The sequence below is a fragment of the Panthera leo genome, chromosome B1, assembly GCF_018350215.1.
Source record: "Panthera leo isolate Ple1 chromosome B1, P.leo_Ple1_pat1.1, whole genome shotgun sequence".
NCBI lineage: Eukaryota > Metazoa > Chordata > Mammalia > Carnivora > Felidae > Panthera > Panthera leo.
The window spans coordinates 204,762,478-204,788,547 of NC_056682.1; the positions used below are offsets into that span (position 1 = coordinate 204,762,478).

Sequence of the window (26,070 nt, forward strand, 5' to 3'; positions counted from 1 at the left end):
CGCCCTGGTACGCTTTTACGTCTCCGCGGCTCTCCGAGCCCTTGCGGCGTCCTCCTCTGATTGTGCTTCCGGCGTGAAGGTTACCGACAAGATGGTGCCGCCGGTGCAGGTCTCTCCGCTCATCAAGGTGACTAGGCTTTGCGGCCGTCGCCGCGTGCTCGGCTCCGTGTGGGCTCCGCGTGCGCGACCTCAGGGAACCCTGGACCCGCGCCCCCGCGGGTGCGACCTGCCCTCCCCCCTCCCCGCGCTCCCCCGATCCCCCGATCCCCCGATCCCCCGATCCCCGCCCTGCGCTTCCGACCCCGCCGCGGGCTGGGACCCCCACCGGACCCTGACCCCGCCTCTGACGGCCCTTTCCCCGCAGCTCGGCCGCTACTCCGCCCTGTTCCTCGGCGTGGCCTACGGAGCCAAGCGCTACAGTGAGTGACCGCGGGCGGCCGCGCCGCTGTCTCGGCCGACGGCAGAGGGGGCGCTGGGGCTTCTCAAAGCCTGTTGGGGCTCCCCAGGGCCGTCTGCTAAACCCCAGCGAAGGGCGAGAAGGGGGGCAGAGTGGGAGGCGCCAGAAACCCGAGCGGACGCGGCAGGTGTGTGGGTTGATTTGGGACTGGCTCAGGCGGTCAGGACCCCAAGTGCATCCTGATGCAGGGCAGCCCCCGGGGAACAGAAAAAACGGTGAGTTCTAGTTGACACCTGTGGTGCCAGGTGGGTGTGGGAGGAGTGCTGCGGTCTGACGCGGGGCGGCCTCTGGCGACCTAAAGGACTGGGCCAAGTACCAGCCGGGTGGCAGCGGGGACCCTGCAGCTGCCCTCTGGGTTGGGCTCTCTGCGGAGCGGGAGCGGCAGGCCTTCTACATCGAAGTAAAGGGTGGGAAGCCGGGGCATCGGCATTCCCAGTGCACCTGAAGAGACTGAAGCCCTGCTAGGCAGCGTTTCAGTGAGGAAGTTCAAGTGTCTCCCCACCTTCCCATTTGCCTTAAACAGGCTACCTGAAGCCCCGGGCGGAAGAGGAAAGGAGGATAGCCGCTGAGGAGAAGGAGAAGCAGGATGAACGGAAACGGATTGAGAGAGAGCTGGCAGAAGGTACTCGAATTACCGCGTCCTACAGATTTGCCCTCCGCCGGATTTTAGACACACAGTGCTGCCTCGCGGGGCCCCACCGCGGAGGGAGAAGCCCCCTCTCTTCATCCAGCACCGGCCCAGTGGGTCCTGGGGGTGTGTCGGGGGGAGATGGAGCAGAGGCGTGGGTGTGGGGACACGATGACACCTTGCCTTTGGTGAGGCTCGGGTCCCTAGGCCTTAGAGGTCAGTTGTCTGGGAATGTGACCTGGTGGTGCCACCTGAGAGGGGCCCACAGGACCGGAACCAGGCTCACCTATCCCACTGACTGCTCTGGCAGGTTCCAGTGAGAACATGCGGGCACAAGGCAGACCAAGGACAAGGCTTTGAGCAGAGCGTAGCCCTGATATCTGGCGTAGCTGGATGCTGGGTGATGTTGAGCTGAGATGGTCTGTTGGGATTGCCTGAGGCTGTAATAACACGTCTGTTTTCTTTTGAACCTTTCAGCCCAAGATGACAGCATACTAAAATGAGCTTGCCTCCCTGGAACAGTGTGGATGAATAAAATTTTCTTTCTTGTTACGTGATGCTCTCCTGGACTGTCCCCGCTTGTCTCATTTCTGGACTTGGGCTTGGTTTATGTGCAAGTGGGAGTGGGGGTGGGGAGGGGGAATTCAGAAGAACTGACTAGCCATCACAGACTCAGGATGCGGTGCGCGAATGAGCCTGTGAAACTCCTCCACTTCTCTTGGGCATCGGGGGGGGACCCCAAAGGGAGCAGTTTATAGCAGCGACACAGCCAGCTTGGGTGCTGTGAGTGCTGCTTGGTCTTTGCTAAGCCCTAGCCCACCCGTTGGGTGGGCCGTGCAGGTGTCAGGATGGGACCTGGATCTCTATCCCCCTGTTGTGAATCCTCTCCTCGACCCACAGGAAGACATGTGGCCGCCCGGGGACCCGACTGGGGTGCTGCACAAGCTCGTTATCGGACTCAGGCTCTTGCCGAGCTGACAGCCGGGTCCTGCCCCTCCTGGCTCTGCCCCTTCCAACCTCTGAGGCCTGGTATTGGAATGTTACTATTTCCCAGTCACAGGACTTGAGCAGATTTCCCTAGGCTTTGAGCCCAAATTTCATTGGTAAGACGAATTCATTTGCAAATGTGAGGAGAAAATGAGAAGCAAGCATATAAACACTTTAAAGCCTTGGTTTTAGTTATGGTGAGGTTTGAGTGAGGCCACCTCAGCTCCTCCTGAATTTGGTGGGATCTGTTCCAGTGTGGCCAGCTGGTGCTGAGTCCCTCTGGAGGAGCACCTGGCCCTGATCACAGGCGGTCACCAGGTGTCACTGCTGAGATGGAAACTACCTCCATCTATGACGGGATGGCTTGGTGGGGGGTGCTCCCCATTCTCTCTCCCCACCTACCCCATGAGCTCTGGAGCTCTAGGAGAGGGCTTGGGTGGCATCCGAATTGGCCTTACAGCGACCAGTCTCAACCTGCAGCTGAGAGGAGTTTACTGTGGGGTTAAGTGTCTAGTGTCTGGGCAACAAATGCTTTGGAGTTCACATTATAAGGACTTCAAGTTAAAAGCCCTTAATTTCTACCAGATAATTAGTACGTTTCAAATGGGAGTAGTGTTCTGTTTGGGTGTGGCTATCCCAATTCATAAACATTAAGGGAACCCTCACTTGTATAGGAGTTGGGCAGACCCTAGGCATGGCAGTGTGCCCCCCTGATCTCAGGGTCTGTCAGTGCACCTCTGTGCACAGGGCTGTTAAACGTATTTATGCACAGGTCACTTGTGTCTGATCACTGCCTCACTTGAGCAGTGGCCTTGAGCTTTCTGGCAGAATTTTCCAACAGGTCATATGTGATGTGCCTGTCATTTCTGCCAAATTAAAACAAGGGTGATGTATTTTGTTTTTATTCTGAATTTCTGGTCCTATTTTCCCTTAAACCAGATAGGCAATGGTACCTACGTATCTTACTTGCCCATACACACATAAATGTGCAGTCGTGAATGTTCTCACCCGATGCTTTCAGACACAGTTCGCAGACCCTTTCCGAAGATCTCTGTGGTATTGCTATGTACCCAAAAGATGGATGAGCGTAAGGTAGGCTAAAGTGTTTAAATTATTCATAGTTGACTTTCATTTATAAAAACACAAGCCTTAAAAAAAATTCAAAATATTCAAAATTGTCTTCAGTCACTTCATTGGGCTTCCTAACCTGTAGCAAAGGGTTAGAGGTGGAGTCCCAGGAGGTGTACGGGATGAAAGAGCGTCCGAACACCCGGGGCAGCTCACAGGATGCAGCAGGTTGAAGACTTGGGGGCGGGGCCGCCATTGCAAATCTCTGTGCCCCCTGCAAGAGAAAACAAGATGCTGAGTGAGAACCGTGTGCACTGGCCTTGCTCCTTCCCTTCCGCCCTGTGTCCTCTACCAGCCCTGCAGGATGAAGGGCAGAGTGTGGGACCTGCGGGGAGCCTAAGCCGATTAGTCTAGCCAGGGCTCAGCCTTTCTTATCTTAGCTCTGGTGACACTTTCAGTTCTGCCGCCCCCGTCCCCCCCCCCGCCCCCCAACCCTGAAACAGTCCTGTTTACATTGGTTCCCTCCCCATAGCAGGAAATAGCAACAGAAGTCCCAGAGCTGAGGTGGCCAAGCACAGGCAACAACTTCAGGGATTCCATCTTGGGGGTGTGCTGACTCATTGCGATGAAGCCACATTCCCACAGCAAGGGGAGGGGCGAACAGGTAAAGAAACGTTCTGAGTCGGCACAGGGAAGGGTTCATGCACACTTGGCTCTTTTAGCTCACTTTTTTTCTTTTAATTTTCTTTGTTCTTTTTTAAACAGCTCACTTATTTTTTAAGGTCTTCTGTTTTGTTTCTGAGGGTAGCGTGGGAGTAGAGGTAGATTTTCTGAGTTAATTAGGAGGGAACTGCAGCCTGATGGTGGAAGAAAGACCTGTTGAGAGTTCACAATGTTTGGCTGGGATTTCCTCCCCTTTACAAGGGAAGTAACATTCAGTTACTTCATTAGGGAAAATGAGAGTTCCTGGCTAGAGACACAAGGAGACCTTCCAGTCTGGGAGTGTTGGGTGCACTGCCTGAGCAGGGCCGATCCTGAGGGATGGCCGCCCCTGCGGTGAGGAACCAGAGCACGCCAGCCACAGTGCTGTCTGGCACCTGCCTTTTCTTGAGACTTGACTCTGGTCTTTGACTCCATCTCTTCATACACTTCAACGTGGGGACTAACCAAGTGCCCACCCCCCGCAGCCCAGACCTTTCTTGGCTGTTGTCCTCTCCTCCTGTTGCTGCTTCTCCTCCTCCAGGGCCTTCACTTTGGCCTCGTACTCATCAGCCAGGGCCTTCCACTCCTTCCTGTTGTTCTGTAGTCGGTCGAACATGGGCAGGATCTCCTCGTGGAAACGGGAAAACTCCTGGACAGGGAATCAAGAAGTTGCCCACACCACCTGACTGTTCCTGGGCCGCTGGGGCAGGTGGTCTCCCCATGTCTTGGCCCTTGCTGGCACCAGCCTGTCCCCCCACCACCTTGCCCCACTCCCCCAAGAGGAGAACCTGGGAGGGGGTCTGCCTGCCACTGAGACGTCACTTTCCCAGCAAAGCCTTGGAAATGGAGAAGATAGGATGGGGAGATGTGGGGTATGAATGCTTATGGCACAGATGAGGCCCCCCAAGAATAAAATAGAAAATAACAATGGCAGAAGGGGAGTCCCTTGGCAGAGGGAGCGGGAACACTGGGGCAGACAAGTAAGTCCTGAGGCTCCTTCTCTGGTCTCTTATGCACACATCACCCATGTACACATGCGTGCACACACAAACACACATACAATCTATGGAGCATGTGGATGGACTTGGGGAAGGCAGTGGGAGGGGAGCAGTGTAGTGGGGTTGTGACCTGTGACCTTCAGGACTGGGATGTACATCCTGGTCCTGCCTTCCTTCCCAGGACTTATAGCCCCAATGAAGGGGTAGCAAAGGGAGATGGTGTTTCAGTAAAGGGGAGCACAGGAGCTGTGGGGGTCAAAGGGGGGGTGGGACTGGTCCAGTCAGGGGTGACTTTACTCAGAACCAGACAACCTCTTCCTCAGAGCGTGGGACCCTGCAACCCCCAGGACCAGATGGAGTGGAGTCCATGGGCATGTGGGCATCACTTGCGGGGGGGGGGGGGGGGGTTCTGACTGCAGAGCCCTCCCCACCCCCGCCAACATATTCCCTGGCCAGTGACGTCACAGCACATGTCTTCAGCACAGTGTCCCACTGTCACTTGTGCAACATGTGTTTGCTGGGCAAGGAATTCCCAGCTGTGACAGGTGGACCCATCCCTGTCCTCCTGGGTTCACAGGCACTGAACAAATGCACCCACAGATAAACTGCAGTCAGTGCCCTGAAAATAACACACAGGCCACAAGTGGGGGTGCCTTAGGGTCTTGGGAAAGCACATTTGAGGTGAGACCTGATGGAGAGCAGGAGGACCCTCCAGAGGGAGGAAGCCAGTGGGTAAGCATGAAGTGCTTCTGAGGGGCTGGCTAGGTGAAGGTGGGAAGGTTCTCCTTGGGGTGATGCTGAGGATTTCAGATTTTAAGTGCAAGTCGGAGGAGATAGGGCTATGGCAAGTCAGGCCATTGGGTGAACCCACACCAGTCCCCTCCTCCTCCTGTGAACCTAGTCAGGCCCTGCTCACCTTGTACACGAATGTGCACACAAAGTCGATGAAGCCAACTTGTAGTTTGGGGAGCTCGGCTGCCTTGTTCCGGTCCATCATTGGCTTGGTTGCGGGGGGGGGGGGGAGCAGAGACACTTTCTCTGAGCCCGCAGGACTCACTCAGCCCCACCCAGCTTGGATGAACATGTCCACAGAAACACAGATTAAGCAGTGTCCATGGGATGAAGGTGAAGCCTCTGGCCTTGGGGCCTGGCCTGCCTTGATAGATGCTGGCCCTTGAAAGGAGACAGCTAGGACACCCCTGTCCCCTCTGAGCCATCTAGTAGTTCCAGGGCTAGGTCTACCATGGTGCTCCCAGTTCCCTGTCCCCTGAGCCCCTTTCTCCCAGTCGCCTGGGAGCTATCCATGGTGCTGACTCAAGACCTGACCAGAGACCCCTGGGGGGCAAAACTCAGATGCCTCTGGAGGGGCTGTCCATACTGTCCACACACTCCAGACTGCCTGAGTTGGCCCTTGCTAGTCTGTTCTTCATAGCTACCCACTGTCTGAAGCTCCATGTGGCAAGGGTGAGTCATGCAGGACCTAGAGGCCTGGCCCCCAAGGGACTTGGCTGGTTGGTCAGGATACCCTTACCTGCAGTCTGTACCTGGCCCCAAAGCCTTCTCAACCCCATAGGGTTGAGACAGCTACTCATTGACTGGAGTTGACTTTCCATTTCTTCCACATGCCTTTTGGACAACACTATGCTTTCCTCATACCCTTGGTTCCTATGCAGGTGCCATTGTAGTCTAGCAGCATATTCCTGGCCCCACATTGCTGACCCGAAGATCTCAGCATTGTCCATCTGCCACGGTGTGGGCCCCTGGACTGCAGCCACTGGCTCCCTCTGGCACCGTAGTCTTCCCAGTTGAAGGCCTTTCTGGAGCAGCTCACAGCTTGGCTGAGGTTCTGTAGAGCTTCCTAGGCCATGGAGGCTCTGGGTTATGGGCCACAGCCTGCTTCTACCAGCTTTGATAATGGCTTTCCATCTCTGCATGGGCACCACAGCTTTATCCAAACCCTATTATTTCTATAACTTTACCCATTTCCTGAGTCACCTAATTTCACACTCAGCTCACGTCACATGACCCCACAAAGTGAGACTGAGGTCCCAGGACCCCCAAATCCCTGGGAGTCCCCTGTTTCCACTAAGTGAGGCCTGAGTTTCCCAGGGACCACAATGGAGATGCTGGAATTAACACTCACAATGGGCTGCTGATCCAGAACTGTCCTTTCCAAGTCACCTTGTTCCCAGAACTCAGCCGCCACCAACAGAGCTACCTGGGAGGTACGTAAAAGGCAGTCATCTTGTGGAGCTTAGTGCTTGGTCAGAGAATGACCAAGGAGGCTCTTGCCTGGAGCCTCTGTGTCTTCAGTCTTCTCTGCCCCAGACCCTCTGGGATCCCCATTCTTCAGACTGGGCCTAATACACAGTGAGCACATTGGCACTTTCCAATATGGTGGCTGCTGGCCCATCCCCAGAGCAAAGGGGCAGCCCTCAGTGCTACTTGCAAATGAAGGCTCTGTCCGCCTATCTCAGGCTTCCCCTAGATGCAATCCCACGAGGCACTGACAACAGGTGGGGGCACTGCATGACTTCTGACCTTGCTCTGGACTTCCCAGGGCTTGGTGATGGCAGACAGGTCACACGCCGTCATCATCATGGCCCTGCAGGGAGATGGAGCTCCAGGCATGCCCAGGCTGGCCTCCCTCCCTCCCCTCCACCTCCACCTCTGGGCACAGGTCCAAGCTCCAGAGTCCTTCTAGTAGTAGGCATCTTACTGTACACACACACTTCAGCCCACCCCCCTCATACTCCACCTCTCCCTCCTTCTTGCAGCTACAAACTAAAATCAACAAATATTTATCAGGCAGCTTCTAAGTGCCCGTGATTTACAGTTTTCTTTGGTGGATCTCTGGGATAGGCCTGGGGGAGGACTGTAGTTCTGAATCTCCATTTTGTACATGCATCTGTGGAGGTTCATAAAGTAAGTAAAATACTGCCAAATCCACAAACTAAGGAAATGGACTGTCTGACCCCAAATCCTGTATGGTCTTCCCAGAAAAGGAGGAGCAGGTTAGATGGAGCATTTATTTTGACGTATCAAAGCCATTTAGAGATCAGCTGTTCTTGTTGCGGGTCATGGGGGTGGGGGGTGGGGGGTGGGGGGTGGGGTGGTCCCCACCAAAGGGTCCGGTACCCTTTGTCCCGGGAGGTTTGAGGATTAAGCAGGGCAGAGATGGCCCCTGTCTCCCCCGCTGCTCACATGACTATCTCCTTCCGCGTAGTCTCCAGGGACAGGTACTCCACCCAGCTCTTCCTGTCCTCGTAGTTCTTAGACTCATCCACAATCTTCTGGAACATCGTCCTCTTCCTGAACCCCAAGAACAAAGAGAGAGGGGATCGACCCCCAGCCCCTCACCCCACCCCTGAGCCAGGACCACCTCCTAGGGGTCCCTTGGGTCTTCCCAGAGCCCCTGACCGACGCCTCCCCGCAGGGAGGGCGGCACGCACTTGAAGTAGAGCGCCAGGTCCGTGGCGATGATGGCGATGTCCATCAGGTGGATCACGTGCTCGTGCTGCCGCCGGTTCAGGTTCTGGTAGATGTTCAGGGTCTGTGGGAAGGGGCTCAGGTGGTAGAAGCGGTCCGCCTGTCCCCTCCCCCTCCCAGGATCCGGCCGTCTGTCCCTCGCACGTTGCTGGCCTGCTCCTCCTCCTGGGTCGTGGGCACCAGACCCCGGTGGCCTCGCTCGCTGACCCCTAGGTGGCCCTCCCCACCTTGGCCTGAGGGCTGAGCCCACCCCGCCCTGCAGTGGGTGCTTCACCAATGACCCTCCTCCAGCACCCCCCCCCCCCCCCCGCCCGCACCCCGGGATACCGAGGTGGGAGGGGCCAGGGGTGCAGGCGACGGTCAGTCGGTCAGTGGGTGGAGAAACGCCCTGAGTAACTAACTGGACACGAACCTCCTCTGAGAGCAGGAACTTCCCGAACTCCAGGTGATGCCGTTCCAAAATCGAGGAGCCATGGAGCTTGGCTAAGGGATTCTGGGATCTGTTACGGAGGTTTTACTAAAATGAAACTTTGGTCAAAAGCCCCCAGAGTGGCTGGTTGCGGCTTCTAGGCTTCCTGTCCTTCCCCTCCCTGCCCCTCAGCCAGCTGTAGGCAGGCGCCTCCCGTGGGACCCCGAGACAGATTCTCCTGCTCAGCCCCAGGGCGCCCAGGCGAGCCACCTACTTCATCTGGTACAGGTTGTTGGTGCCACGGTGGTCGATGTCGTGGCACAGGCCAGCGGTCACCATGGCGAAGGCCTCCAGGTCTGTGTAGTAGCTCTTGAGTTTGCCGGTCTGAGGAGACACGCACCTACAGTTCTGCAGCTCAGCTCTGTCAGCCCCTTCGCCCACCCTCCCTTCCCTGGGCGGGGGGCGGCGGGGTGGGGGGGCAAGCAGGATGCGGGGGGAGCTGGGCCCTCCCCAGACTTGGTGTTCTGTACCTATTTCCGGGGCTGGGGGTGCACACTGGTGGGAGGGGCTTCCACTTCCTCTACCCTCTGCCCTTGAAGGCCTCCACCTCCCACGCAGAGGAATCCCCACCTCCAAGCACCTGGGGCACCGCCCTTGGAACCAGGAGAGGCCTTAGGACCCTGGCCAGACGGGAGGGATGACAGGGAGGCGTGTCTGGCCCCTGACGGTACACGCACCATGAGTAGAGTGAACATGGTCTGGGCCACATTGAAACCATGGCGCCAGTTGTGGTAGGTGATTCTCCGGTACCCTTTGCTCACGGAAAACAGAAACCGCACCAGGACCTGCGGGAAGCCAAGAGAAGCACGGGCTCTGGACACTGAACGTCAGTCCCGCCAGAGCATTCACAGACTGACAGCTTGGTGTGAAAACCCTGCTCACTCCTGCACCCGAGGCCTCCATGACCCTTTCTGTCCCACACTACTGGCCCCTGACGACTTTCCTGGGTGGGAGGGGCTTGCTTGTCACTGCAGGGTGCACGAGGGGTGGCAGGCAGCCTGTGGGGCACAGAGTCGAAGCTAGGAATAGCTCCAGCATTCCTGGGGCTTCCCGGGCCTCCACCTGACTTCCCAGCCCCAAATTGGGAAGAGGACCCCAGGCAAGGGCTACAGGGTGTTTTAGAAGAAAAGGTCTGTTTTGGGCATGCGTGTTTGAACGGGGCAGTGTTTGTGGGTACTTGGCAAGGGTGATGCAGAAATAAAACGTGACACATTTTCTGTCGGGCGGTTGTCTCTGGACAACAGAATGTGGGCCAAAGGAGCCCCTGCTGCTTCCACTGTGATTTTTAGTGTCAGAAAATGATTCTGAAGTTTAGAAATTCAATTAATGATTTCTACACCTTTTTCCTTTGTGTTTTCTTTTAGTGTTTAGTAAAATTTCTTTTGACAATGCCAGCCTGTTGCATCTGTTCTCGGTGGGGGGGGGGGGCACACGAGGTGGAAGTGTGGTGGCAGAAAACTGCAGGACAGCAGCAGAGCTCAGGGCAGAGCTGGGAGGGCCACCCCTCCTCCCTGGGGTTACTTCCGGCGGCTCTCTTGTTCAGGCTGAGAGGTCTGTGCTTTCTGCACAGCTGATGGGCTCCTTCTGTTTCCTCCTCTCCACCCCACGCCAAAGCCCCGCTGTTGCCCAACAAGGCACTTGATGATCAAATTGCCAGGAACAAGTATTTATCAGACATTCCATCCATGTATCTATCCATGGATACATTCATCCGGTGATGTGTTCTAGGCATACCTGCTGTGCGTATTCGGTAATGAGCATGTGGCCAAACTTCCTATAGGACCTAGGACTTCTGACCACATCTCTCCCACCTCTTGTGGGGTTTGGGGCTCCCAACCATTTCCAAATTCTACCTCCTACTGGATCTGGAACCCTTCACCACAACCCCAACCTCATAGTGGATCTGGGACCCCTGACCAGGACCCCCACCTCATAGTGGATCTGGGACCCCTCACCAGGACCCCCACCTCATAGTGGATCTGGGACCCCTGACCAGGACCCCCTACCTCATAGTGGATCTGGGACCCCCTCACCAGGACCTCCCACCTCATAGTGGATCTGGGACCCCTCACCAGGACCCCCCACCTCATAGTGGATCTGGGACCCCCCTCACCACGACTCCACCCCACCTCCTGAGGGATCTGGAACTTTCGGACCACGCCCAGCTCGTAGTACATCTGGATGCCGCATTTGACCAGCTCCAGCTCTGTGCACTCCAGATCAGAGAAGTGGAACTCATAGATGTCGAACTTGTTGGGCCCCGGAAGCACTTCCTTCTGTGGGAAGAATTGTGGGGCTGAGGGAGGCAGGCTTTTCTCTTCCCTCCCAGGACCCTCTGTCCAGCCTCAGATGCCCCAGTTGTGTGGTGGCATCCCCCCTTGCGGTTGCTTTGGCCTGTGGCTGGGACACTCACATGCCCTGCGCTTCAGCCCCCACCCAAGGCCCCACAACAAGTACAGGGGTGTTGTCAGGAAAACAGATGCAAAAACACACACGTAAAGAGATCCGGGCACACACGTGATGCACAGACACACACACGGACCCAGGCACAGGGATACGCAGACAGCAGCAGACATCAGGAAGTGACATGCTCTGGTCTCCTAGGAATGAGGAAGTCTCTCCCGACCCTCAGGCCCCTCCAGTCTCCACCTGAGGGGTGGGAGTCAGGTTCTGACCAAGATTGTCCCCAGCTCATCCTCCTCACAGTCAGCAGGCTCCTTCCCCAGGCGTTCCCTTGTTGGCTAGGAGAGAAAACAAAGGCACTGAGAGAGAAAGTGCCAGCTCTGCCCCTCACGAGCATGGGACGAGGTGACAGCACTACACCCCTCATGACTATGAGACAAGGTGACATCTGGCACAAGACAACAATTGCCTTGGGAAGCCACAGCTGGAGCCTCTAGCTTCAGAGGTAAGTGACAGTGCCTATGGGGTACCGCACATTTCCTGCGTGTCCCCCCCACCCCCGGCACTGTTCTGTGCTGTCCACACGGACAACTGATGGAGCCCTTGCACAGCACAACCAGGAGGGCTCTGGACGCTGCTCACAGCTGAGGACACAGGGCAGGGACTGCCCCTGGCCACGCAGAGCACGTGGGACTCCAGGACCGGCTGGGCCCTCTGACCACAGGACGTGCCCTAACTACTGGGATGTGCTGCCTGTGGAGAGGGGGCCAGGGTGTGACAGGAGCGGTACCAGGACCAGCTGGATCTCGTCCTTGTCGCATCTCACGTGGTAGAGAACCATGTCCTGCGCGATGTCCTTGCGGTTCTCCAGCTTGTTCATCTTGTCGTAGGTGTCAGTGTTCAGCACTGACCAGCCCAGGAACTGAGTGAGGGACTGCAGACAGAGAAGCAGCGTCACCACCCGCCGTGTGCCCGCTGGGTGCCAGGCCCCGTGTCCTGGTGTGTGGAGTGTCACTCTGGGGCAGTGAGTGCTTCTAATGGGGTCTCCGGGGTGGAAGGGGGTTCCAGGATGGGGCCTCAAGCTCCCCCTCGTCCCCACGCTCCTTGGGCCTCACGCTGGGTCCAAACGCTAAAGTAGGTGACGGGGGGCGGGACTCCACATGGCTGTGTCCCATGCCATCACACAGGTGTCACCTCTGAGAGCCGCACCTGGGACAGGTGTTTACCTCCATGAGGACTTCATCCTGTTCGTCAAAGGGCTTCCCGTCTTTCCTGTTGTAGAAGGTTGCGACCCCCACAATCTCCTCCTTTTTGTTGACGATGGGCATGGAGAGGACATTCTTGATGGTCCACCCTGAGTCGTCCAGAGGCCCTTCCTGCAAGGAGAGGCGTCCAGAGACACCTGCTACTCTGGGCCTGGCCCTGGCCCAGCCTTGTCACCCAAAGAGTGTGAACCTCTTTTCTGCTGCCCTCAAACTGCGGTGACTGGGCTGTTGTTCCTGTCTGTTCACTCCCCCCATGCACGAGCACCTCGCGTCTATGGTTTGTGTTGTGCCTTCTCCCACAAGCTAAGGATGATGCTCTTTGCCCACCAGGGCGGCTTCATGGTGTGAGTTCTGTGGTCACACAGGATCCTTCTCTTGGAAGGCTCCCACACTCATTTGAATCTCTGGTGCCATGCTTTTAAAGTTTTTCATGGCTGTCGAGCATGGGGCCTTGCATCCCATTCTGTTGGGCCCCACGAATCGTCTCACCGTCCATTGGTCATAGCCAGTGAGATATGAGCAGTGGCCAGCTCCTGGGAGAGGCCTTGGAGACAAAGGCCGATTGCACTGGCCCACTTGACTCTTGGCCCCCTCCAGAAAAGAGCGTGTTTGGGCCTTGTGTCCCCAGAGGAGGACCCAAGGGGCAGGAAACCTCACTGTGGCCTGGCCCTGCCCCACCAACCCGAGACCTGAGCATGGGAAGTACGTGTTTGCTGCTGTTAGCGCCTGAGATTTTCTTGAGGAGCGAAAACTAATTCAGTCCATCATTTCCCTAAGTACGGCATACTTTCTCTAACTAATGGATAGATACCTGAAATTTGAACATTTCATCGGCGGGGGCATTCATAATGTTACAGATCTGAAAGAGGATCAGGAAAACAATTTCACCTGAAGCAGCCAAATGTACCATATGATTCTAAACCAGACTATCCAGCCTGATGGATTCTAAGTAGGCGAAGCAGGGCAGCTGGGAGAGGTGCACGTGCTGGTGGGAAGGGCTGGGGCACCAGTTGAGGACAGAGCCTCAGCAGACTCACAAAGCCACTTTCTGCCACGTAGGTTGGAAGGCCACTGGCCAGGGCCCAGTGATCGGCTGGGGGTGTGCTGGGGGAGAGAACAGAGGGGCAGATGGTGGACGGGCTGTCCGATGTGTGCATGTAGATTTGGCACAGTGTGTGTGTTAACGTTCATTCCCTTTTCTGAGCTCTGGGCGGGGCGGGAAGGCTAGCAGGTTGTGCCTCAGGGAGATCAGGAGGAGGCCAGGGGTTAAGTTTGGGGATGGCTGTGCTGTTTTATCCCTCTTCTGCCTATGCTGAGGCCCCTTACCCTGTAGCAGCCCCCTTCACCACTGGGGGCCCCACACTTCAACCCAGCCCCAGGGCTCAGTGTCAGTCACCTATCCTGTGGCCTCACACCTGGATCCCAGACCCTTCGTGGGACCTGCAGGGTGGGGTCCTGACAGGCTTATGGGGTTGCAGGGTCACATGGCCATGCAGTTATAGAGTTGGCAATGGCCAACACCTCTGCCCAGCCTGTCTAGTTTGGAGCCCCTCCCTGCCCTCTGCCTAGCTGTGCCTCCACTGGGACAGACATCCCCCCTATCTTGACCCACTGGGTGTGCCGTCTGGGGACCCCACCTGTGTGGGTGGCTGGGTGAACCAGGATGAGACTTGAGGCCTCAAAGGTCAGTTGCTGCTGCCAGGGCTACCTGGACAGCTCACCTGAGCCTTTGAAAGTGCGCCCTGGACATGCTCTGTGCCTCCCTCCCCACATCCCCACTCATTTCCTCCCATATTGGTGAGTCACCCTCCCTTCTCACCCCATTTCTGCCTTGCCCTACAGCATTAGGGAGCACCATGGTCTGTGCGAGGGGCCAAAGGCTGCTGAATCCATTGTGATAAATCCCCAAAGCCAACCCAGCATGGGTCTGAGGGTGCTCCCACCCTCAGGTGGTGCTTCCTTCAAAGCCCTGGCACTTACGGGATGACCTTGATGTCTTCCTTGCCATGGAGGATATAGTCGATGACTTTGTAGAAGACGATTTCCTGTGAAATGGACCACAGCAGTCATGAGGTGCTCCCCGGGCCAGCTTCCCAGCGGGAGCCTCCCTGAGGGGTGAGAGGAGCCACCCAGGTGCCCCACCCAGACACACACATGCATGTGCATACACAGCACATTCCACACCCAGAGTTATACACAACCCTCACGTGCACACACACGTGCAGACCATCAATGACACTTGTGTAACACACATTACACACTTATCTTCATTCTCTCTGTGTCCTACTCAAGCCCACACACAAACTGGGTCCCATACCCTTTCATACATGTGCATACAGCCACCCAGACCTGCGTGCGTGCACACACACACACACACACACACACACACACAAACTGTGGCAAGTCATGGTCACAGCCCAGCCTTGTGCAGGAACTCATCTATACACTTGACAAACAACCCTGTGAGGAGGGCACAGTTAGCACGTGGGGAGACTGAAGCATGGCCAGGCTGGGTGGTGTGTACCAGGTTGGATGCACACACGATAAGGGGCACAGGTATCTGCCCATGTTCCCATGCACTTTTCATATTGCCTCTGTCATGCACATGCACACGCGTGTGCACACACATACACATGGCCCTATTAGGGAGAAGCTACAGTGGTTTCAAGGGTGGGGCAGCGGAACGAGCACCCAATCAGGACGGATGCTGGTTATTCCAACCAGGCTGATGACACTTATTGGGAGACAAGCACCTGCCCCACCTGGCCCAAGAGCACGGGGTGGAGTCAGGGGGGACAGCAGACAAGCACTCAGAGCAGTCAGGCAGCCAGCCGGCCCCAGTGGTCTGTTCCCACCTCCCCACACCCTTCCTAAAACCCTCCCTCTCCCACCCTGGGTCAAGCTGGGACAGACCCCTTCCTGCCCTGGAACTTGAGTTGGAGTCAGGGAAACCACAGTGTGCCAAGTGGACCCGTCCCCCCTCCACCATGACTCACGCGGCCATCGGGCGTGCGTGGGCCTGAGTACGGCTGAGCTTCTCCCATCAGCACAGGCCACACATCAAAGAATTCCTGAGCCGGGAAGAGAGGGGAGAGAGTTAGTGAGTCAGTCTGGAGCAGGTCAAGCCTGGCCAGGAGGCTGGTGGAACAGTGGGGCCTCACCTTCTCCTTGGTCATGTCCAGGAGGCCCACCGAGTACCGGTCACAGTTTAGATAGGCCCGCACAGTGTAGAAGGCCTTGTGGAACTGCCTCTCGATGTCTGTCAGCTCCTCAAACACCTTGTTAGCTGACCACAGCAGCACCTGGTGGGGGGGCACACTGGTGAGCCTGTGGTGCCACGCATACACACACACACACACACACACACACACACACACACACACACACACCTGTGTGACCACAGCAGCACCTGGGTGTGAACTGTCACACCAAACATACACAGGCACACATGCAGCTGACCACAGAGCCCCAGAGGGACACTGGTTGATGGTGCCTCTCCCAACAGCATCTCCACAGAGTGCCGTCACCCAGGATTTCATCCAAGCACAAGGCTATCTGCTCCTTGACCCAGGTGCCCTGAAACCTACTGGAAGGTAAGCCCTCCAAGCTTCGGCCGCGTTGCAGACCTTCACTGTCTCGTGCTGGCCTTGGGCTGGGTCAATGAGTGAAAGAGTGAGTGCATTAGAATTGAAAGGTAAAGCTTTGACCAGCCTTCCCTTATCAGCCTTGAGAAGCTGGGTTTTGAGAACATGGGGTCATTGTGTTCTGGATGTCACAAAGCAAGCTGAGAGCAACAGGTCACTGACACGCTCCACGAAGCCCTGGCCAGACCCTCCCCGGGACGTCGACACCCCAACTAAACCCCGGCTGCTGTCCAGGGGCACTGACCAGGCTCAGATGAACCCTGTGGGGCTCTCCCCTCCCCTTCCCCGGGTGGAATTTCTCTATTTCCTCAGCCAGGGCCCAAAGGCAGGTGACTCCAGCCTGCGCCACCCACCACCGCACATGTCTTCTGGCCCGTAAGGAGTGTTGCTTGGTGCAAGCCCTTCCTGCCGCCATGCCGCTTCCCCTCCTGCCAGCCCCTCTCAGGCTTTCTGCAGCTCCCACCCTTTACTGTCACAGGCAGAATGGGCTTTGGCGGCCCCACTTGCCCTGGAGCCTCTCACCAGGAGGCGCTTAACCCTAACCCTATCCCTGACATTCTCCATTGGTGCACAAGGCTCATGGAGATCTGGTCCCACCCACCACTCTCCATCGGTGGATGAGGCTTACCTGGTGGCCTGGCCCCACCCCCTCTCTGCCCATCCCTCTCCAAGGCATTACCAAGTGCCCTCAGCACTCACTGTGATTGACCACAGGGTCTTTGCACAAGCTCTGTCCTCTGCTTTTACAGCACTCATTCCAGGGCTTCCTCATCTTTGGGTCTCAGCCTAAAGTTATCTTTGGGAGGCATGTCTGAGCACCCACCAAACCTGACCCCTCCCAACACTCCATTTTGTTCTGACCTCATGCAGGTGCAGTTTCATTGTCTCCCTACTCCACCACAAGCTCCATGAGGCCAGAAGGCATAGCTGCTTCATGGCTACACGGTACTTCACGCCTGAGTGCCTTGCAACCTGTGTGTTTCTTGATTGCACAGAAGGCTGTGAGCTTTGAAGCTCTAAGGCAGACTGTCTGAATTCCAGGTCCTGTAGCCAGCTGCTACCTGGATGACTGCACATGCACGGCAGGGGAGGGCAGGACTCTGTGGTCACCCACACCCACCATACTGTGTCTCCTTCACCTTTGAGCCGCTGGCTTAGCAACCTGGTCCTCCACGGCTGATGGCTTGGACACAGAAGCCTTCATCCTTTTCCCCCACACATGGTGAATAAGGGTGCTGATCTGCTTCCCTTCAGCTCTATGACCTCAGGAAGGTTGGCTAACTTCCAGACCTCAGCCTCCCCACCTGTAAAATGGGGATGACGATGCTGGGAAGAGGAATGATGGAACAGGAGTCGGGCTCTGAGAAGAGTGCTTGGCTTTCAGGAGCCCATGTCTATGAGTGTGCACATGAGTGTGTTAGTCACCTGGGTGTCCATTCCACAGATACTCACCAAGCTTCCCCTGGGTACAAAGCCCTGACTAGGACCAGAACACACACCAGAGATATAAGAATTGGGGGAGTCAGGCTGGGGGAAGGCTGGGTGCTCAGAGATGTCAGAGTCAGCTGTCCCCGGTCCTGCTGGGGCACAGGGAGGGGTGTATGCCTGAGCTGCACATCCAAGTTTTGAGTCACCTGAGTACTTTGGTCCCCAAAGCCTGTCCCCCCGGAGGAGGACGGCGAGCAGAAGGACTTGTGCCTCACAGTACAGCATCTGAGGGACACCCTCTGCGACCCCCCACCCCGTCCCATCCTGCCCTCCTTGCAGAGCGCCTCCTGTCACGCCCTGCCCCTCAGCTGCTCCAGTCAGACCAGGGGCCCGTTGTCACTTGCTGGACTCTGCTCTGAAGCAGGTTCTCCATGGCCTTGAGGAAATAGGGGCTTAGCAGGTTAGGCAACACATCCAAGTGTTCTGAAGCCAGGCGTCCTGGCTCACTGAGGGCCTCTGCATTCCCCTCTCTCCCTGTTTCCTTTTTTAACTTTCTGAGTTGAGTCTGGCACATTCAGTAGGCGAGTGCGGTGGAACACAGCTGGGTGGATTTTTATGTTGGCACACACCTGTGCAGTCAGAATTTAGAGCATTTTAGTCCCTGGTCGACATAGCACCCTCTCTGTCTTTGCAACGGTTCTTGTGACCTCTGGCCCCGGAGTGTTCTGGCACTTCAGCGAGATGTCTTATGCAGTCCCTGTTCTGTGTCACTCTGGGGTGCTGTTCCTGAATCCCCAGTGGCTTGGGCCTCCCGGATGCCCTCTCTGCCACCGCCTTGATTCCAACCTGGGACCATCTGAGGCTGCTCCTGCTCATCCAGTTCCCACATAGCCTCCCCAACCCCTGACTTCAGACCAAGGAGAGTTCTGACACCCGTTGCCCGACAATGTCTATGTTGCCTGCTGGAGATTAGCAGGCCAGGACCCTCAGGGAGTAAACATAAGGGTCAGTAAATGGGCCTCAGATTTTCAAGAGAAGTTAGAAACCCAGATTCTTAAGTGAAATCCAGCCTTTAAAACATAGGAAAACTTGTTGAATCAGACTGGGGCCTTGTGTGGATCAGGACATGTCCCACCTTTTGGGGTGCAGCTCACTTCTCATCTTCTGGACCTCAGCTCCTCTCCAGGGAGTGGCCACCACATGTTGACCTCAAGCCTGTGCCTGCTGTCATCAGCACACCAGTGCCGCCACATGTTATGTGAACCCAGCACCAGGTGATTGAGGGACCGGGAGCCAGGATCAGCCGGGGGCTGCAGTGTTGCCCCTCATAGATTCGTGCTCCAAAATGAGAAATACGGGGGTGATGGTGAGGAGCCCCCTGGCGCCCAATTGCATGTGGGGACAGACAACACAGAGGCCTGTACAGCCTCCTGGAATGGAGAGGCTGGTCTTGTGAGGCCCAACCTGGCACTCATACTCCAGGAGGGAGAGGTCAGGATGTGTGGAGGGTGGGGGGCAGACAAGAAAGGTGACCCAGTGAGCTCTGGTCAGCCTTGGCTCCCAGGGCTCTTAGTGAGTTGTAAGCTTTTGAGAACTGGTTGCTCAGTCTTCAGAGATTGTGATGCCCAGTCGTTAGACATGGCCATTATTAAAATGAAATGATGTAAACTTAAAAAATAAGAAAAGTATATTAAAACAAATGAACCAATGTTCAACCTTATTGCTTCCTCGTTATCCCACTGCAGTTTGCTATCACCTGTGCTCCTGAGGCTACTTATGGTGGAAGATGATCTGGAATAGGGCACATCTCCTCCCAACTGTCTGTGTGGTTTTCTGAAATTGTCTAGTCCTGGCAGGAGTGCATCCTCTGGTCTTCTCAGCCAGCCAGCAGGCCATGGCACACAGGCAGCCTAGAAGGTGGAGAGGCCAGAGTCCTCACCGACGAGGCAACAAGGACTGCTGGGGAGTGGGGATCACTCAGCTAAAGTGGGCCAGTCAGCTTGATGTGGTAGATCAGGGAGAGTTCCACCGTCTCTGACCAGACCTAATGTGTACCCTGTTCGTTCTGTCGCCTCTGACTAAAGAGGCCTCGGTGTTTTCAGGAAGGGGCTGGCAGGGGGCCCTGGGTGGAGTCTGCAGGGAGCATAGTCAGGGTTGAGTAGTTCTTGACTGGGGGATGGAGGGCAGGTCTGAGGACCCTGAGAGCTGCTAAGGTTTGAGGAGGGGGGGGACACCCGCTTCGTGAGAACTGCTTTAATTCCCAAGTGGCTGCTCTCCTACAGCACAAGGGGGAAAGAAAGCAAGGAGTGGGTGCCAGGCTTAACTGTAAACTGTGTTGGTGCCAGTCTTTAGTTACTTTAGAGTTTCCGCTCCAAAAGGGATTGTGAGGTAGAGCCCTGTGCTCTGTAAAAATTAATTAGGGTTCTTAAAAACGTTGTTCATAGTATGAGGTATCAGAAACAGCTTTTTACTAGGACTAGGTGATGTCTGAGTGGAAAATCAAAGCACCCAAATGAAACATGAATCCATTGTTGAAGCCCACAGTAGAGCTCTGACTTAAAGCATGTCTGTACATGCATGTGGTCTGAGGAGCTGGAAACAATGCATTTCCCAAGCGTTGGCAATTCATTTGCCAGAATGATACTTATTGCTGGTTTAGGTCTAGCATAACTGGACAACAGGACAGACAAAAATCCCCGAGTCTCAGAATCCACTTCTAAGTGGGGACAGGGGGTGCTAGAACATGAACAGAATAAACAGCCTTATTGCTTGTTGCAAGTAGATGAATAGACAGAGGGGATACAGGAGGCAGGGTTGGGTAGGGAATGTGGGGCTCAAGTGGGGGTGCTCAGGGCAGGGGAGAGCTCTCTGCAGACGAGCCACAGGGTGTGTGGAAACAGTGTTCCTGGCAGAGGGACCTGCAGGTGTAAAGGCCCCTTTGAGGGACAATGGTTGGGGTGGAGCAAGGGTGGGGAGAGCCAGAAGGAGGGAGAGGGCAGTGCAGGGGAGCCCCTGAGGTCATCCAGTGACATGACCTAAGTTTTCAAAATATGGCTCTGACTGCTGAGTGGGAGTGGGCTGACAAGATGCAGAGGGAGAAGGACCCTGTGATGTGTCCATGACAGTGGCAGACGAGGCCCTGATTTGTGTTTATAAAGGGGAGCAGTCAAGCAGGGGTAGCTGGAGAGGGAGGTAAGGGCTCAGGATATGACAGACAGAGAACTGAAAACCTGGCTTTTCCTGTGATGCAACTTTCCTGGAGGGAACTGTGTCCCCTGCCTCTGAGGAATACCCAGTGGGGGGAAGTGTGCATGGTGGGATAGGGCCAAGAGAATGCTCCCAGACTTGCCTCTCTGAGGCACATACCTGGGAAGTATGGGGTTGGATTTGAATCTTAGCCTGAGGTCACTGCTTGGGAGCAGCTGATGGTAAGAAATGGGGAAATGTCCTCACAGCAATTAAGTTAAGGGGCCTGACCAAGAGAAAGCTGCATTAACTACTCCTGGGAGAAGAGGGGACCACAGAGCAAGGGCAGAATGAGAGCCACTCAAGACACTAGCTGCAAGGGAGGTGGGCTAGACCCTACCAAGGCAGAAGGACACACAGAAATAGTGAAGAAATAATGGCTGGAAACCCTCTAAATTGGATGAAACACATGGATATTAATATCCAAGAAGCTCAACAAACTCTAAGTAAAATGAATTAAAAATATCCACACCAAGACACATTATAATCAAATTGTTGACAGCCAAGACAAAGAGAGTCTTGAGAATGGTGAGAGAAAAGGGACTTGTCACACACAAGGGATCCTCAGTAAGGTTGTCTGCAGATTTCTTATCAGCAATTTTGGAGGTCTGAAGACAATGGGTTGGTATGTTCAAAGTGCTAAAAGAAAAAAAACTTCTGTCAACCAAGAATCCTATATCTGGCAAAACTGTCCTTAAAAATTGCAAGAGAAATTAAGACATTTCCAGGTAAGCAGAAGTTGAGGACATTTGTTACCACTAGATCTGCCCTGAAAGAAATATTAAAGGGAGCCCTGTAGGTGAAATGAAAGGACACAAGACAGGTACTCAGAGCTTCATGAATAAATAAAGATTTCAATAAAGGCGAATACATGGATAATTATAAAATGTAGCATTATTGTAACAATGAAAGCTAGAAAACATAGCTGAAGTAAATTAAAGAAGACATAAATAAAGAGAAAGAACTGCCTTAGTCATGAATTGGAAGAGTTAATATTGTTACAATATCAATACCTCCCAAAGTGACCTACAGATCCAATGTAATCTCTATCAAAATCTGAATAAATTCTTTTGTGGAAATTAGAAAAAATCCTAAAAAATCTTAAATCCTAAATCCTTGTATCTCAAGGAATCTCAAGGGATCCTGAATAGCCAATCTTGAAAAAGAAGAACAAAGAGGACTCATACTTGCACTTAAAACTTACTACAAAACTTCCTTAATGCTGGCATAAAGACAGGCATATAGATCAATGGAATAGAATAGAGAGTCCAAGAATTAAGCTGGGTCTTTACCTCACATCATCTGCAAAAATTAACTAAGAATGGATCAAGGCCCTAAGCATAAGACCTAAAACTGCACAACTCTTAAAAGAAAACATAGGGAAAAAGCTTCATGACATTGGATTTGGCAATGATTTCTTGGATAGGGCAGCAAAGGGCATAGTCAACAAAAGAAAAAAAATAGGCAAATTGGACTTTCTGAAAATTAAAAACTTTTGTGCATCAAAGGACACTATCAACAGGTTAAAAAGGCAACCTTTAAATGGGGATAAAATATTTGTAAATCACATATCTCATAAGGAGTGAATATGTAGAATATGTAGAGAACCCCTAAAACTCAACAACAAAAGAAAAAAAAACATATTCAAAAGTGGGCAAAAGACTTGAACAGATATTCCAAAGAAGATACACAAATGGCCAATATACATGTGAAACGGTGATCAATAACTACTAACCATTAGGGGAGTGCAAACCAGAACTACAATGAAGTACCTCTTCATGCCCATTAGTATGGCTACTATGAAAAACACACAGAAAATAACAAGTATTGGTGAGGATGTGGAGAAATTTGAACCCCGTGCATTGTTGGTGGGAAAATGGAAAATGGTGTAACCGCTGTGGAAAACAGTACGGCAATTCCCCCCAAAATTAAAAATAGAATTACCATATGAACCAGCAATTCCACTTCTGGGTATGTAATCAAAAGAATTGAAAGCAAGGTCTCAAAGAGATGTTTGTGCACCCATACCTATAACAGTATTATTCACAATAAAGTGTGGAAGCAACCCAAGTGTCCATTGATGGACAAAAGGATAGCAAAATGTGGTCTATCCAGACAATGAATATTATTCAGCCTTAAAAAGAAAGAAATTTGGATACTTGCTACAACATGGATGAACCTTGAAGACTCTATGTTAAATGAAACAAGCCAGTCACAAAAAGACAAACGCGGTATGATCTCACTTATATAATGTACTTAGAGTAGTCAGAATCATGGAGATAGAAAGTAGAGTGATGGGTGCCAGGTGCTGGGGACAAGGGGCTTGGGGGGTGAGTATTTAGTGAGGATAGAGTTTCAATTTGGAAATGTGTAAAGAGTTCTGGATATGGATGGTGATAATGGTTACACAATATAAATGTAATTAATACCACTGAACTGTAGACTTAAAAATGGTTAAGATACCAAGTTTTATAGTGTTCTTTTAGCACAAGAAAGATAATTAGAAAAGTAAGTAAAGAGAGGGAGAAATATATACTATGCTAACACTAATCAAAAGAAGGCTGGAGTAGCCATGTCAGTTATAGATAAAGCAGACTTCAGGAGAAGGAAAATTATCAGGTGTAAAAAGGGACATTACATTATGGTACAGGGGTCATTTCTCCAGGAAGATAACATCCTTAATGCGTATGCATCTAACAACAGAGCAGCAAATCGCAAGAAGCAAAAACTGATGGGACTTGAGAGAGCAACAGGTCGGCAACTTCAGTGCTCTTCTTTCAGTAATCGATATATCTGGCAGCCAGAACATCAGTAAGAGTTGTCAAAAGAGCACCGGAGACAGCGGACACCAACACACGCTCCACGCAACAATGGCAGAAAATATGTACTTCCAAGGTCACATGGAGCAGCCACCAACATCGGCCATATTCTGGGCCATAAAACCCATCTTAACGAATGTGAAAGAATAAAAACCACAAGGAGTAATATATTATCATACTACAGTGGAATTAAACTAAGGATCCGAAATTAAACAGAAAGTAGCTGGAAAATTACAAAATATATGAGACAAAAAACTCTTCTAAATAATACATGGGTCAAAGAAGAAGTCTCTAGAGAAATTTATAAAGCGTTTGAACTAAATAAAAACGAAAATACAGCTTATTAAAATTTGTGGGATACAGTGAAAGCGGTGCTTAGAGGGATGTTTATGGTATTAAATGCACATATTAGAAGAGAAGCAAGATCCAAAATCAATAATCTAGAAAAAAAACTAGAAAATAAACTAGAAAAATAAACTAGAAAAGGAAAACCAATTTAAGCCTAAAGCAAGCAGGAGAAAAAAAATAATACATAAATAGTAAACATTAAGAACAACACTATGCCCCAAAATGTGACAACGTAGGTAAAAAGATTTTTTTAATGCCTTGAAAGACACAAACTGCCAACACCCACATAAGGTGAAATAGAATACTCTGAATAGAACTGTATGCATTTAACATTTTTTAAAGTTTATTTGTTAATTTTGAGAGAGAGAGAGAGAGTGAGAGAGAGAGAGTGAACAAATAGGGGAGGGGCAAAGAGGGAGGGAGAGAGAAAATACCAAGCAAGCACTGAGCTGTCTGCACAGAACCCAATGTGGGGATCAAACTCATGAACTGTGAGATCATGACCTGAGCTGAAACCAAGAGTTGGATGCTTGACTGAGCCACCCAGGCGTCCCCAGAACTGTACATATTAAAGACATTAGAACAATAATTAATAATCTTCCAAAAAGAAAGCACCAGTCCTTGATGAATTCATTGATGAATTCTACCAAACACAGGGAAGAAATTATGTCAAACCATGAGATCATGACCTGACACAAAATCAAGACTCAGTTGCTTAATGGACTGAGCCACCCAGTTCCCCTAGATGCAAAAATTCATAATAAAATATTAGCAAAATCAATCCAGTAATGTATAAAAATAATTATGCTCCACAACTAAGTGGTATTTTTCCCAGGGATACAAGGCTGTTTCAACATTTGAAAATCAATTAATATAATCTACCACATTAACAGGCTGAAGAAGAAAAAAAACACAATCATATCAATTGATGGAGAAAAAGTATTTGACATAAATCCAACACTCATTCAGAATAAAAACTCTATGCAAACTAGAAACAGAGGGGGAGCTTCCTTAGCTAGATGAAAATTCTATAAAAACCTTTAGTGAGCATCAAACTTAATGGTGAGACAGTGGATGTTTTCTGCTAATATTGGGAGTAAAGCAAGGATGTCCCCTCTCACCACTCATATTCAACATTGTACTGGAAGTCCTAGCAAGTGCAATAAGACAAGAAAAAGAAATGCAATGCATATAGATTGGGAAGGAAGGAATAAAACTGTCTTTGTTTGCAGATGATATGATTGTTTATGTGAAAATATCAAGGAGTCAATTTAAAAAACCTTCCTGGAACTAATAAGAGATTGTTTTAAGGTCACAGGATATAAGGTTAATATGCAAAAGTCAGTTACTTTTCTTCATATCAACAATAAATAATTAGAATTTGAAATTAAGAACACAATATCACTTATATTAGGATAAAAATGAAATACTTAGGTGCAAATTAACAAAATATATATGGAATCTATATGCAAGAACTACAAAATTCTGAAGAAACCAAAGAAGATCTAAAGAAATGGAGAAAGATTGTCTGTTCATCAACTGGAAGACCCATTATTGTTGCCAATTCTTCCCAACTTGATGTACAGATTAAACGAAGTCCCAATTAAAATACCAGAAAGCTACTTTGTGGATATAGACAAACTGATTTTAAAGTTTAAAAAATTTTTTTTAAAGTTTATTTATTTTTGAGACAGAGAGAGACAGAGCATGAACGGGGGAGGGTCAGAGAGAGAGGGAGACATAGAATCCAAAGCAAGCAGTGGGCTCCGAGCTGTCAGCACAGAGCCCAACGTGGGGCTCGAACTCATGGACTGTGAGATCATGACCTGAGCTGAAGTCAGACACTTAACTGACTGAGCCACCCAGGAGCCCCTGATTTTAAAGTTTAATTGGAAAGGCCCCTCCCCCCACCCATGGAATAGCCAGCATAATACTACAGAAAAAACAAGTTGGAGAATTGATGTTTCTGATTTCAAGGCTATAAAACTATAATGATAAAGACACTATGGTATTGGTGAAAAAATAGACACATAGATGAATAAGACAGAATAGAGAACCTAGCAATAGATTCAGACAACTGCAGTTAGATGAAGGAACAAAGGCAATTCAATGGAGAAAG

General features: G+C 52.1%; 2 protein-coding genes across 2 annotated transcripts in view; one reads left to right on the forward strand and one right to left on the reverse strand.

Annotated features, from left to right (window-relative positions):
• Positions 1-1,637, forward strand: ATP5ME (ATP synthase membrane subunit e). The gene is made up of 4 exons (XM_042937183.1): positions 1-127; positions 365-419; positions 981-1,079; positions 1,563-1,637. Exons 1-4 carry the CDS (start codon positions 92-94, stop codon positions 1,586-1,588), a joined length of 216 nt encoding a protein of 71 aa, XP_042793117.1. The 5' UTR covers positions 1-91; the 3' UTR covers positions 1,589-1,637.
• Positions 1,638-3,334: 1,697 nt separating this feature from the next.
• Positions 3,335-26,070, reverse strand: part of PDE6B (phosphodiesterase 6B) — a 34,355-nt gene continuing 11,619 nt past the window's right edge. Inside the window, exons 4-22 of the mRNA XM_042934084.1 lie at positions 15,628-15,768; positions 15,463-15,537; positions 14,447-14,511; positions 13,504-13,570; positions 13,278-13,325; positions 12,428-12,577; positions 11,992-12,135; positions 11,474-11,539; positions 10,928-11,074; positions 9,476-9,583; positions 9,013-9,122; positions 8,742-8,829; positions 8,293-8,393; positions 8,045-8,152; positions 7,382-7,445; positions 6,984-7,058; positions 5,757-5,840; positions 4,335-4,491; positions 3,335-3,414 (exon numbers count right to left, since the gene is read on the reverse strand). Of these exons, the coding sequence (XP_042790018.1) occupies positions 3,353-3,414; positions 4,335-4,491; positions 5,757-5,840; positions 6,984-7,058; positions 7,382-7,445; positions 8,045-8,152; positions 8,293-8,393; positions 8,742-8,829; positions 9,013-9,122; positions 9,476-9,583; positions 10,928-11,074; positions 11,474-11,539; positions 11,992-12,135; positions 12,428-12,577; positions 13,278-13,325; positions 13,504-13,570; positions 14,447-14,511; positions 15,463-15,537; positions 15,628-15,768 (1,860 nt within the window). The 3' untranslated portion in view covers positions 3,335-3,352. The remainder of the gene's footprint in view (positions 3,415-4,334; positions 4,492-5,756; positions 5,841-6,983; positions 7,059-7,381; positions 7,446-8,044; positions 8,153-8,292; positions 8,394-8,741; positions 8,830-9,012; positions 9,123-9,475; positions 9,584-10,927; positions 11,075-11,473; positions 11,540-11,991; positions 12,136-12,427; positions 12,578-13,277; positions 13,326-13,503; positions 13,571-14,446; positions 14,512-15,462; positions 15,538-15,627; positions 15,769-26,070) is intronic.